The 14,994-nt window shown below is 46.2% G+C and overlaps 1 protein-coding gene across 1 annotated transcript in view; it reads left to right on the top strand.

The window, feature by feature from the left end:
- The window catches only part of PLS1 (plastin 1), a 214,874-nt gene that overhangs the window by 81,760 nt on the left and 118,120 nt on the right, over nt 1–14,994 (top strand). Inside the window, exon 2 of the mRNA XM_088446260.1 lies at nt 14,529–14,643. Coding sequence (XP_088302386.1) covers nt 14,574–14,643 — 70 coding nt within the window. The 5' untranslated portion in view covers nt 14,529–14,573. The remainder of the gene's footprint in view (nt 1–14,528; nt 14,644–14,994) is intronic.

Here is a 14,994-nt window from a genome sequence, read left to right as displayed (position 1 = left end):
GCACATGAGCGGCGCCCATTGCTGGAGGAGGAATCTGGGAGATCCCTCCGCCGGCTGAAATGCGGGTAAGTGCCCATAGGACACAGCGGCTAACGCTATCTTCAGATGGCGTTAGCTGCTGGGGTCAATATCGGGAATGCGAAGCATTCCCGATATTGACACATTTGGCAGCATCGCATCCCCCATAGAAACCTATGGGGGAGGCGGCAGCCGGTGGCAATGGAGGGATCGCAGCAGGTATCAGAGATAGCTACTGCGATCCCTCCTTCATACATCCGGGGGATACTAAGTATTTGAGGTAAACCCCCGAAAACAGGTGTTTTCGGGGAATTTACCTCAAATGCACTTTTATAAATGGGCCCCATAGAGCTTTCTGTTAGCACACTCGTTCTCCGTGTGAATTGGTTCAGCTGCTTCACCTGTGTGACAGCTTTAAACAGCTTTTTGATCCTTTTGGCAATATAGTATAATTCTCGTTTTTCTACTTCAGGGTCCATAGGGTATACACAGGATACCTTGGGGTATAGGCGATGGCGGCAGACATCCAGGCACCACAGAGTTAAATTTTCAGCCTCCCAGGATGCACTGGGGTCCCTCTCCTATATCCCGCCCCCGAGCCTCAGGCCACTCAGTTTTCGTAGGTGCCTGGCCGGACCAGTCGCACCGTACAGAGGGGGGTCTTTTTAAGGCCCCTGAATATTTCTTCGCAGCTGTGGCTGCACAACTAGAGTGCTCCAGCATAGGACAGTCAGTATTGACATCCATGCTGTCACTCCTACACCCCGCCGGTACCAGAACGCCGGTACCGATCCGGGGATGCTGGTAGGTAGCTGGGGTCACAGCTAGCGGTGATCCCCAGCTACCTGGACTGTGGCCGGATGCACGGGGAACAAGGTAAGCGGCGGGGTCCCGCGGTGGGCACCCGCCGGTAACACAGTCCTGTTTGGTCCCCAGGCAGGGGGCTCCCTGGGGACCGGCTGCGCGTGGGGCCAGGTACTGATCCTGCGCCTTCCACTAGACCACCAGTGACAGCGGGCCGCAGCATGTGCGGTACAGCGCGGCGTCCCAGGGGTTAATAGCACGCCAGGGGAGAACGCCTTCCCTGTCTCACAGCCGGCGTCTCCCCCGCTGCACAGTGCCATTCCACAGCGGTCTGAGCGGGCTGTGTCAGCGCTCCTCCCCCGGGCCCTGCCTTCTCTCTGCTCCTCGGTGGCCATTTTCTCACTACATGTGCTGGGGATGGCAAACGCTGCTGGAAGCTGATACAGATGCCATTGCAGTCCGGGTCAGTGTATGCAGCACTGTTTCCTACCAGGCTCTGGTCTGTGTAGTTGATCGCAGTGCTTGTAATGCAGGATGTTATCTGTGCATTGTATGTGACTTAAATGCTAGCGCTGTTTGCCTGTACTTTCATTTCTGACTGTCAGCCTTTTCCTATCCCTGTTCTTCTGCTACAGCCCTTGCGGTGCGGTGTCGCAGGGTGTTTATTACCTCACAGTAAACGTGGTTTTTCTGTGTGGGAGGTCACATACGCTCCGTTCACACTCCTCATGTCGGAAAGTGAACGAGGATATCCTCTTCCAGCTATAATGTACTGATATCATGTGCAGTTAGTGGAGGGATATGTAGACGCTGAGGGTTTATGGAGGGCATGTTGTATTATATATCACGCCCCATTTCTGTCACTGTGCCTGCACAAAAAAAAAGGGGACCGCCCTCGGCTGGCTAAGATGCTTACAGCCTTTCTGGGCAATGCCCCCTGCGTTTCCCCATAGGGGTTATCGCAGCCTGTGGTGGTCTAATCACATGCAGGGGTCCCTGGACAGTTGATGGTACCCCAGTGTATCCTGCTTTTCGCCCCCCCAGGTCTCGCAGGAGCCTGTGTGGGTGAATTTATTGTCCAAATGGTATAGCACCTGATGGACGTTTTACAGGGGGAGTCACCATTTCGGCCTTCTAAACGGCCTTTCGGGTCTCAGACGGGTAAAGACATGACGTCTGATGACGGTGACATTATTGACTTTTTCAGACACAGGCCCCTTAGTGCAAAGGAGGCGTAGTCTGAGTCTAAATCTATATACCTGGCCTTCTACGGGCAGTCCGTGCGTCTTTGGTTATTACATATCCCCCGTGGCTAAATCCAAATATGCCTTCTTTAAGGATAAGGGTGTTGCCACTGTAATTCCTCTATCTGGTCAGGTGGATCATTTAGAGGAGGCGTGGAAATTCCGCGTAAGCAGTTCCAGCCTCAAAAACGGTTGACCTTTTGCATACCCTTTTTGCGGATAATTACATTTCCGAATGGGAGTTACCTTTACGGGTAGATTCTCATGTTACACGCCTAGTGAGGAGTGCTACGTTGCCCATGCCCTCCAGGTCCTCTTTGAAAGAGGTTCCAGATTGCAAGGTGCAAATATATCTAAAATCCAATATTCCCTTGCTGGAGGGGCTTCCAGGCCAGCTATGGCCGTGTGCAGGGGGGCCAGAGCCATGGAACACTGAGTAGGTAACTGGATCTCTGCACACTGACTCTCCAGCAGAGCAGGTGGATAGTGGCAGATTCTCAGAGACTTTGCCACGTTCATAATGAGACGGTCTTACATATAGCCTACTCCTTTCCAGAATCTCCTCGGCAGCAGTAGCGGCTTGCCGCTCCCTATGGTTGCGCTCTTGGAAAGCGGACGCAGATTCCATTTGGAATGCTTTGCCTTTTACGGGACAAGTCCTGTTTGGCCCTCGTCTGGACGCAATTGTGGCCCTGCAGGCAGCAGCTACGTCTGCATGTCTGCCATCGGCTACAGTCCCATCAGGGTCTGGGACTTTGTCTTTTCGGCCCTGTGAGGCCAGGGTAAGTCTAAAATACAGCTTTCCAAGACAGTCAGTAGCCAGGAAATCTGCTCAGCCATAAGAACAGGCTTAGAGTACAAGACGTCCTACTCCCAAGTTGGACTATAAGCCTTCAGCCTCACGGGACGGGCCTCCTCTCGGGAGCCCCCAGAGTTGGAGGCTGGATTCTCCAGTTCGCCCAGTGCTGGTGTCTGACCACCACGGACACTGGGGTAAGAGAAGTATTCTCTTGAAGGTATGTCCTCTCTTCCCGGTAAAAGCCTCCCAGACGGTTTTTCGTTACAGGTCTTCTGTCAATTCAGGACAAGGCCCTGTAATTTTTGAGGGTGTTACACTCTATGCTCCAGGCAGGAGTTATAGTACCTATTCCGTTGCCCCAAAGGGGAACGAGTTATTACTCCATCCTCTTTCTGGTACAGACACCCAATGGGGCTTACCAGGACATTCTCAACCTCGAATCCATCAACAAATTCTTAAGGGTTCCTTGGTTCGGGAGAGGGTCCCTGCATTCCATCATTCAATGGAGCCTGGGAATTTTGTGGTGTCGTTGGATATATTCAGGGTGACTACCTGAATATCCCTCTTATCTTAGCACACCAGTGTTTTCCTCAGGTTTGCAGTGGTCGATAAGCGTTTCCAGTTTCTGGCATTGCCCCTTGGTCTGGCCTCCGCGCCTCACGGTTTACCAGGGTCATGGTAGTTATGGCAGCCCACCTGCGGATGCAGGGGGTCCGCTTGTTACCCTATCCGAGTGACCTCCTGTTGTTACCACGGTCTCCAGAGATACTTCAGTGCCATATGCAACGGACAATATCTGTGTTGCTACGTTAGGGCTGACTGATAAACTGGAAATGGTCCTCTCTGATTCTTCACAGAGGATGCTCCATATCCCAACATCTGAGGATCTTTGTGATTGAGGAAAAGATCTCTGCAGGCAACTGCGTACCTTTGCCTGTAATGCAGAGTCGCCGAGTGTCTATTCACTTGGCAATGTGGTTCCTGGGTTCCAGGATGTCGCTGTTCGACATGGTGGAGTACCCAGCTTCACTCTAAAGAACTTGATCCTCTCCGGATGGGATGGGTTGCCCCATAGGATAAAGTCAATAGGCTTTCCCCGGAGGTTTGTCTCTCTCTGGCCTGGTGGCTGCAGAAAGCTCACCTAAACAAGGGGCACCCCCTTTGGGATTGCAGACAGGGTCCTTCTGACGACGGACGCCAGTATCCGTGGCTGGGAAGCAGTGACGGGTCCACACTTGTTCCAGGGCAGTAGTTTTTGCGCTTCCCATAAACATCTGAGAACTCTGAGCAGTATTCAAGGTTCTCCAGCATGCAGGACAGGTCCTCCACGGAAATACCGTGCAGGTACAGTCTGGCAACGCCATCAGGATGGCTTATGTAAGCCACCTAGGAAGTTCCCGAAGTCAGACGACACTAACAGTGGTGTCCCGAATTCTGGCTTGGGTGGAAGGCTATATCCCTGCCGTCATCGGCAGTGTTCATTCAGGAATCCTCAGATGGAAAGCAGGCTTTCTCAGCCGTCAAGACGTGCATTCAGGGAAATGTCCTCTTTATCAGGAGGTGTTCAATCTTCTGGTGAACAAGTGGAGCATTTCAGAGATGAGACTCTTCTGATAGACGTAGGTAGGTCCAGTGGACCTTCCAAGTTGTGTACCTCGTCCCTCCGTTATCCCTTCTTCCTCCAGTAATAGCAAGAAGGAGGCACGCTCCTGCTGATAGCTCCAGCGTAGGCCAGATGGCACTATTACTCAGATCTTCGGAGCCTCTCAGTTAACACTCCGAAGCTGTTGCCTCTACGCCCGGACCTGTTGTCTCAGGATCCTGGCTGATACCCAGACCTGGGTTGTCTGTCCTTGACGGTGTGGCGGTGGAGACTGCCCTCTTAAGGTCTAGGAGTTTTTCCAGCTCTATAGTTAACAGGGGCTCTGTCCATGCTAAGAGCTCGGAAGTTTTTATCTGCAAGAATTTACCATTAGGTATGGTATACTTTCTTTCAGGTGTCGCCCTAGAGGCTAGGCTCCTCGGGTATTCCGGATATCCACAGGTTGGCTTTCCTACAGGTGGGCTTAGATAACGGTCTTCGCCTTGCTTACCTGAAGGTGCAGGTTTCTGCCCTGTTAGTATGGTTTCAGTGTAGGATTGCTACTCTTCCTGATGTCCGTACCTTTGTGCAGGGTGTACGTTATATTCAGCATCCCTTTGTTCCACCTGTGGCTCCTTGGGATTTGGCTGTGGTCCTTAGGGCTCTCTGAGGACCGCCATTTGATCCACTGGGCTCAGTGGATTTCAAATGGCTTACGGCTAGGACTGTATTCCTTCTGGCTCTTAATTTGGCCAGTAGGATCTCAGAATGGGAGGCTCTGTCATGTAGACCTCCCTTTTTCTCATCTTTCCTAGGAACAGGGCAGTGCTTGTATTTGGCTGTGGTACGGGCGCTAAGAATTTAAGTTGACCGTACCAGTCCATTTAGGAAATCAGACTCTCGGTTTTGTCCTTTCTGATTTCCATAAAAAGGGTTGGCCTGCCACTACGCTAACTTTGGCAGGATGGATTCACAGGTCTTCCTGTTCCATCCTCTATTAAAGCTCTTCCACTAGGTCTGTGGGTCCTTCGTGGGCAGCTCGACGTGGCGCCTCAGCGGTGATTGGCAGCCACGTGGTCATCTGTCCATATTTTTGTAAGGTATTATGCTTTTGATACCTTCGCCTCTCAGGATGCTTCCTTTCGGCGGCGGATTCTCCTTACAGCACAGGAGCGTCCCTACCCTTAAAGGATACTGCTTTGGGACATCCCCAAGGTATCCTGTGGATACCCTATGGACCCTGAAGTAGAAAATATGAGATATGGTAAGAACTTACCCTTGTTATCTCTATTTCTACGAAGTCCATAGGGTTCCACAGGACTCCCGCCCTGTCGCACCTGTACTGCAGATGGGCTTTGATCTGGTCACCGGTTTCTCCGTCTCCTTCTGGTGAGAATGTGATTCTTGTGTGTTCCAGACTGTCTTCTCTCTCTTTTTTGCTCCTGCTCCGGCCTATGGCTTGTTACGAAACTGAGTGGCCTGAGGCTCGGGGGCGGGGTATAGGAGAGGGACCCCAGTGCATCCTGGGAGGCTGAAAATTTAACTCTGTGGTGCCTGGATGTCTGCCGCCATCGCCTATACCCCAAGGTATCCTGTGGAACCCTATGGACTTCGTAGAAATAGAGATAACAAGGGTAAACAATTAGCAGACTCTTAGTTTTTATATATTAACGGCTGTTTAGCTGTAAATTTGCCAGAGATATATACTTTTAGATTTCCTGCAATATGCAGTTTTAGCGAATGTCCCTCATGGTCATGTGGTATTTAAAAAAAAAGGAAAAATAGATTAATCTTTTACCGGGATGTTGAGCCCATAGTTTCTGGAGATCCTCCAGATGGTAAGCCCTCTAATAGCACTTACGGCTCTGTCGCTCGTCTCTAGGGGTTGAAAAGCATATATTCCCTTTGAGCGTGTGATCGGTAGATGTGGATCAGTATCTGCCGGCGTCACTTAGTAACCAGACGGTTAGTCCGCTAATAGTGCTTGTGGCTCTGTCTCTCATTTCTAGGGGTTATAAAGCATCTATTCCCGTTGAGCGTGTGATTAGTATCTGCCGGCGTCACTCAGTAAAACTCGTTTCTCCGCCTAAAAGTTCGGCGGCTTCCTCAGTTAACATGTCTCCGCATTATGCGGGACTCTCCTTTTATCTGTCTGTCAGAATTAGCGCATGTGCAGCTTTACTCCTTATCCAGGACTCGTTTTCATCTCATCTCCATATACCGAATCGTGGATTATATAGAGACTGATTTGTACCTTTATATTTTAGCTTCATATAGCTCTCTGTTATGTCTTTTTTAATGATGGAGCAACAACCTGTTATTTTTTGAGGTCTTAATTAATTTATATAATTTTTTTATCAGAACACACAATATATCCATTGAACATATGAACATATAATGAACATATAGTAAATAATGCCATATTAGAGAATATTAGTTTTTATGGTGGTGTTGTTTTGTTGAAAAATACAGATTGTAGATAACAAAAAAATAATGAAAAAAATGTAAAATAAAAATAAATATGTAAAACAATTATCCATAATTCTAGTATGTAACATATATCGATTTGTCTCTATTTATAGAACCCTAAAACCCTAATTCTAATGCAGAGAAATTAACAAGACAGTATATTATAAGTTAAATATGGGATAGCATCTTAATAGATGTTGAAAAATAACCCAATACTACACCTTCCTATATAACCAAAAAAAATAATTATATGCTCTCTAATGAATAAACATGAGGCTTGTTATATATATCAATAATCATGGTTTATTTTCACTAAAAATATGAGCATATCTAAAAACTCAACTCAAAATAAAGTAATTCACATATAAATAACAAATGACATTTCAGAAATGGTAAAAGTGAAACAACTTTCTTTTTGCAACATGAATCCAAGCCACATAAAGAGAACTAATTTGTTACGATGTATAAAACAACTTGGTTGTTGATTAGTATCCGTTTCAAATACACTCTATCAACACCACAATGAATGATATAAAAGCTGATTAATGAGATGCAGTCTTTAGTTAATGCTGTTGTATGGAACCCACACATGCTGGACAGCTTTATTATTACACTGCAATTTAGATTTTGATCTATGATACGCCGCTCCCAAATCTAAATCTCTGCACATTTTCCATCAGCCCCACCTGCAGTACAGTATGGTTTTACCAAGGTGCAGTTACTCCTTTTTTTGCTTTGCTTCCAGCTATGAATGAGCCCCAATATGTGCAAAAAAGCTTCCCTAAATCTGAGCTAAGCAGTGCAAAATGTATTGTTATTTATATGATAAACGACCTGCACACGGGAGCAATTTTGAATTTACAGCGATAGTATTTTTTAACTGAGGTCTTTTAAGATTGGCTCGCAGACAACATTAGTAATTTTTCCTCCTGACGTCAACGCGAAAATATTTCATTTTGACATGACATGAAAAAGGAAAGTTGTCCATGAGCAGAACAGTCTCCATCAGGTGAACTCCAGCAACGTTAAGTGTCTGACACTGTGCTTCATTTATTGTAATGCCAAAGCAGACTTTTATACCTGCTTGCCCACTTTTGAAAAAGCATTTCAGGGAGATTGTGATAGTAACATTTATGAGCGCGGCGGTAAAGTGGACGTTTGAGAGGCGGGCCACAAAATTGATTTATATCAATATGTAAATGAGCCCCAAATCAGATAGTAAGATCTACTTGAAAACACCCTGATACTTCTCAGAAAATGCATGTAGCCATAGGGATCATTGGCCCTCATTCAGAGCCGTACGCTCTGAGCAGAGCGCACGCTCTGAATGAGGGCCGGGCTCCATTTTCATGGAGCGTCCTCCTGGACGCTCGTATAGCTGTGGGTCACCACCCACAGGCTATACGAGCGTGCATTGTGATGGTCGCGATGGTCGAGACCATCGCGACCATCGAATTTGCGAGCCGGAGCCTGCGGTTGAGGTTTTCAACCGCAAGCTCCGGAGTGATTTTGGCTCTATCAGAGCCAAAATCACTCCCACTGACATCACTAGTGATGTCAGTGGGCCGGCTTCTGACGGGTGGCGTTCCCGTGGGAACGCCCCCGTCAGGGAGGCACGCCCCCGGCACGCCCACCAAAGGGGGCGTGCTGTCAATCAACATTGACAGCACGCCCCCTTTGATCGGACACAACGAGCGAAGGACTTTCCTTCGCTCGTCGCGTCTGGCGCATGCGCACGACGGAGCTCCCTCCGTCGTGCGCATGCTCAGTCCATAACATCGACCCACTTGCGAGCGGACAGCCGCTCGCGAGTGGGTCTGAATCAGGCCCATTGTGCCTTATAACCAATGCAGGGAAATTATACTAATGAACCCATTTGAATGCAGAAATCTCTGGGGGGTTTTAACAGCTACATAATGGGGGTAATGTGCAATCAGGGAGATTGCTAGACTCTTCAGGGAGAGAGGGAGATTACTACTATTTCAGGGAGTCTCCCTGACAATCAGGAAGAGTTGGCAAGTATGCTTTTATATCCCTTTCAGATCACAAATTGCTTGTCGCACCCAGGATTTGTGCACAAGTCCATGCCAGGTACGACCCGCCTGAGACCCCTTTCAGACTGGCAGATCGTCCCGGCATTAATGTCGGGCCGATGACTCCAATGGTGTCACGTGATGAGCCGGCGCTTGGGGATGAGATCTCCAAGCGCTGACTCTCCCTATGCAGTGAACGGGACCCGGGTCGCCTCGACCCGGGTTACCGTTCACACCGCACCATGAGCCAGGTTGAACTTGTATTCAACCCTGCTCGTTACCCAGGTTGAAATGCCGGGATATTTCAACCTGGTCCTTTCACACTGCACAGTAACCCGGGTTGCTGTGCGTTTATGTGCAATAACCCGGGTTACTTGATGGCAGTGTGAAAGGGATATTACTAGGAATTGGACCTGTTTGAAATTAAAGAATCATTTTTCACTTAAATGAAAAAGGAATGGTAAACAAAAGGAAACACTGAAATGTTGTATCAATTATTCTGGAGAAACCGGATAATACGTATAAATCTCAACATGGTATAAAGTCCATCGTTGCAATATATCTATATATCTTTAATGGTTTAGGCAGCGTAAGCCAAAAAAGTGCTTGGAGGACCATTTTGTTTCATTGACTTGCTTCACTAAAATTGTCACCACTAGGCTCCCTTTTGTCATACACTCCTGCTTCATACACCTAACCCTTCCTCTACAAATCCTCTATAGAATAGTGAAAACTGCATCAAATCCATAAAATGAACCTTGAGATTAGCCCAAACAAACAGACAGATGCTTACCCCTCAGAGAAAACAGGAACATGACACTTGGAGGAAACAATTGCAAACACTGGGAGACCAATTTATAGGTCGATTTTGCTTTTAATAGGTTGAAAGATTAGCAATTGGACCCGTCCATCCCACAAAAAAATTACATGTAACACTATTTCTGCAAATCAGACCCTAGCAGAACCCCAACCATCACCACCATGGCAATGTAAATTTCTTGTTCAACTGGTACAATAAGAATGTGATACAAGCCTCTTAATGCTACTAAATAATTTGCCAAAATCAGCATCCCTTCCACTCACATTGTGTCCTCCCCTCGCATTGCATCACACTCACTCTTGTGTTGTGCCCCCACTTACCTCAGAAGGCAGGAGGCGGTTGGCATCCTTTGCTCCAATGATTGGAAGTGTGACATGTGACCAGGGCCTTAGCTAGGGTAGTACGGCCAGTGCCATTGCACAGGGCACCACAGGTCAGGGGGCTCTGTTTGGGCCTGTCAAATTTCTGTTTATTATCATTCTTGCTTGTAGCTTCCTCTTATTTCATCCCCAGCATCTCCTGGCCTCTCCTATCTCTTCCCCATGAAGCCATGGCCCTTTTTTGGATGCACTATGTCTCTTTGAAAAATGAGGGGGGTGCCAATGCTCTTTCTGGCACAGGGCACCAAAAAGTCTAGTTACGGCTCTGCATGTGACTGTGACACTGATACCCCTTTTACACCAGAGCAAAAAACCTGGGTTTTTGCTGGGTCTACCCGGGTTGCAGCTCAGTGTAAAAGGGTCCCAGAAAAATAACCCAGGTCAAGTGACACAGCAATCCAACCCAGGTAGCTACCAGGGTTGGACCCAGGATGGACCCGGGTAATGGTGCAGTGTAATCGGTGCGACCCGGGTTATCCAACCTGGGTCATGCCTAAACTGAGCTGATTGGTGGTTGTGGAGCAGTCACCTCCCACTTTCTATGACCTCACAGGTTTAGCAGGGCAGACCTGGGTTCAGTGTGAACAGGGCTGACCTGGGAGTAACCCAGATCGAATGTGCAGTGTAAATGGGGTCTGACCTGGGTTGGAACCATGTCCAAAAACCCAGGTCGGACCCGGGTTTTTGGTGGAAAAGAAGTATGACATGGAGGAGCAGCAGCCATCTCATGGAAGAAGCTGCTGGTTGTTTCTCCTCCATGTTAGGAACCAGTGTTCTGTGTTGCAGTGCCTGTGGCATTAAATAATCACTGTATGAGTTACATTAGGTCATTCCTTCACGGCCGTAGAGAGCCTGGTCGTGCCCGGGTACTGACGTGGGGGCTTGACCTAATGTAAGTAGGCATGTCCACCTCTCCTTCCAAATAAACCAAACCACATTTGCAGCACTGTTGTGCCCCTCAGGCAGGGTCAGATCCAGGGGGGGTGGCACGATCAGTGCGATCTGTCTCCCGATCCTATCAGGTGCAGACAGTGGCATCAGCCGCAGCCTCCCTGTACTCGCTGCAGCCCAGCACATAGCAGTGTTCCAATTTATTCCAATAATTCCAATATGTCAACTGTGCAGGAAAAGAGTGCAAGCACCACATCAATCACAGGGCTCTATGCGCAAGGTAATTTGCGTATATGCAAATTATCTTGCCCACAATGCATCTTGTTTGTTATTGATGCCCTCTTTCCCTGTGTTGTTGACACATAGAAATTAATAAACAGTGCTTCTCATGTAGTAAGTGTTATAACTGAAAAAAAATATTATATATATATATATATATATATATATATATATATATATATAGTCTCCCTATTTCTACAGGCATGTAAATTGAACTACCCCCAGTGTAAGTGTATTGAATTTATCTTTTCCTCAGTATGGGGGACTGGCTATGATCTTAAAGGTTGTGGCTAATCCCGTGTTGGGAATAAGACATGATTCATATGGGCTGTCTTCTGTCTTATGTGGGGTATTCTAAAAGATTCATGTGAGTTATCATCCCAGTAAATTAATGGTGCAGTGTATATATGAGTTGTTAAAAAGAGTAATGCAGTATAGAAAGCTCAATTTGAATATATGTAAATTATGTTACCCATAATGCATTTTGTTTGTTTTTGATTCAATGTTTTTAAGCTTTTCCTGTGTTTTTTTGCATAAATAAATTTATATATAGTGGTTTGCAATAGCGTAAGTTCTATAAAAGATATATATATTAAAAAGTGAAATAAAAATTATACTCTCCCTATTTCTTCACGTGTGTGAATTAAATTACCCCCAGTGTGTGTGTGTTTTTTTTTTATTTTTTTAGTAGAAGCAGTCATTGGAGGGGGATGCCAGTCCCTTAGTTTGGCAGGGTCGCTTGGACCCCTAGATGACAGACAGAGGGCGCCATCCAGGGTCCCAGAATTCACGGGGCACTGCACAGTATGATGGCCGCCTGTTAGTTTTATCTCGGTTTGTTTGTTATTTAAAGTAATGGAGGTGTTCCCAGGCATTTCCACACACTGTTATTTGAAAGGTCTTTTAAAAAAATAATAGAAGACCTGAAATAATAATAATAGTGGTAGACAGAACATGATTAGTAGTACTCACATTAATATAGGTACAATGTAAATTTGTGAAGTAGGAGCATAGCTGAGAAGAGAACTTCCTATAGGTGTTCCCACTCCAATGAAAGCTGCCTGAGCGCATAACTGCAGTAATAAGCTGAGCAACCTGTGGAATCTCACTATAGCACATGTATTCTGTATTATATATTCTGATCATTTAACTTAAATGGACAATCTCCTCTATTGACTAATAACAATGATCCAAAGGAGATAAAAGGCAGATCCTAGGTGCTATATATAAATAAAGCAGTGCCAAAGGAGCTACCCCTTAATGTCAGATAGTGCATCACCAAAGCATTCTATTCCCCCATTGGGACGTCAACGCCCAGCGTGATACTGACACTGGGCCTGATTCAAATCCGGACGCTATTTGTGTCCGCTCGCTGGCTAAAAGGGGCCGGCTAATTAAAACATGTGCACGCACTGCGTCGCGTAAAGCCGCCCACTAAGTAATAGCGAGCGCCCGCACTATGCGCTCGCACCTGTATAAAGACGCCCCTTTGCCACTTCAACACGTCATCTCCGGCAGTTGTAGGATTAATCGGGAACATCGAGAGCCATCGGAGCTGCTCGCAGTGCTTGTGGTAGCCTTTTCCCACCACAACATTGCGAGCAGTTCTGGCTAAAATACAACACAGTCACGTGTGTAATGACGCTACTTTCCTAATTATGCAAACCCATTAAACGCCATTCTGACGGTCGGGCACGTCTGCGTTAGCACATCCACACCCCCGTTTACAAGCACCTTCCCCTGTTACCACCCACAAACGGCACTATCTGTAACTCAAAATAGCGGCCCAACTGCGGGCTACGGGCGAGCACTTTCCCATCGCAATGACTGGTTCGCACACGCGCATTGCCACTCATACACATGCACAGATTGCTAAAAATCGCTCAATGCGAGCGAAAGCAGCATAGCATCCGGGTCAGGCCCACTGTTTGCTCTTGTCTCTTCACGTCAGTATTCCCCCACAGGCTGGCCATACCCCACTGGCACAGTTCAGTACTTGAGGGGGGCGCTATGACATGCACTTTCTCCGGGGCACCATGGTTCCACGCTACTCCTCTGAGTCTGACTGTTGCGATATACCTATCATACAGTAATGGAGGTGTCCAAAGTCGAGTTCAGGGAGTTCAGAAACCTCTTATGGAGCAGAAGAACACAAACAAGGGTATAAAGAGGGGCCATAAAAGGGGGTTCAATCATGCAAATATAGGTAGAAAATAGAAATACAGATGCACTGCAGGAGGAGCAGAGCATGACTTATGTTTTATACAAAAATATTTAAATAAATTAATATGACCTATATGTCAACAGTTTATTTTTTTAAACCTTTAAAGGTGCGTACACACGTAACGATTTTTTGAACGATTTAACTATAACGACATCATTATCGTTCAGTTGTTCAAAAAATCTTTCAGGTTCTGCGTTATAACAATGAACGAAAATCAATCAAGCGCGCTCCCGTTTGTAGTTTGTAGTTTGCAGTTCATTTCAGACTGTCCAACATAACGATTTTCATTAAGGGAAGGAACATTTTTTGTTCACGTTGTAAAAGTCGTTCATTACACTTCAAAAAATCGTTCACTTTTCAAGGGAAAACCTGACAGAAAATTTGACAGATAATCATTGGTTGCAAAATCATTACATGTGTGTGCACCTTTAATATTAATTTCTTGTCTCCATTGTTTTAATAGGCAGATCTATTCAAACCATTGACTTCCATAAATGTGTGTATGTCACTGTTAAGGTGCGTACACACATAGCGATGTTAGTAACCAACGATTTTTGTTAATAATTTTCATTCAGATTTTCCCTTGAAAAACAGAACGAAAATTGTTTACAAAAATCGTTAGTTACTATATTAATGAACGATTTTGTGAGCGATTTTCATGAACGATGAACAATTTTTTAATCATGCATACAGTGAATGGACATCGTTCATCGTTCATTCTGTACAACATGAACGATTTTCCGAACGAAAATCGTTATGTTGGACAGTCAGAATGGACGATGAACTACAAACTACAAACTACAAATGGGAGCGCGCATGAACGATTATCGTTCATCGTTCACCCCCAAAAAATGAACGATTTTTTAAACGATTTAACAATAACAACGTCGTTATAGTTAAACCGTTCAAAAAATCATTACGTGTGTACGCACCTTGAGTCTTACATGAAGGTAACTAGTCACATTCTTTTTTTGCTCACTTCTAGGTTACAGGTATAACGGCTTGAGTTCTCCACCTGATTGCACAGGAAATGGCTAACAATACAATCACCATTTCCAGAGAAGAACTAGTGGAACTTAGAGAAGCATTTGATAAAGTCGGTAAGTATGTGATCAGTTTATTGATCTGTTATACATCTAATCTCCTAGTACATGTAGTGCAGACCACACAACGCTCTCCTAGTACATGGAGTGCAGATCTCACCATGTTCTCCTAGTACAAGGAGTGCAAACCAAACAATGCTCTCCAGTCCTAGTACATGGAGTGCATGCCTCACAATGCTCTCCTTGTACATGGAGTTCAGACTTTACAATGCTCTCCTAGTACATGGAGTGCAGACCACACAACACTCATCTAGTACATGGAGTGCAGACCAAACAACGCTCTGCTAGTACATGGAGTTCAGACCAAACAACGCTCTCCTAGTACATGGAGTGCAGACCAAACAACAC

Source organism: Taudactylus pleione, unplaced genomic scaffold (genome assembly GCF_031769625.1).
Source record: "Taudactylus pleione unplaced genomic scaffold, aTauple2 ptg000395l, whole genome shotgun sequence".
Classification (NCBI taxonomy): domain Eukaryota; kingdom Metazoa; phylum Chordata; class Amphibia; order Anura; family Myobatrachidae; genus Taudactylus; species Taudactylus pleione.
The sequence above is the reverse complement of the archived record's forward strand: the minus strand, read 5'-3'. Positions and strand labels throughout refer to the sequence as shown.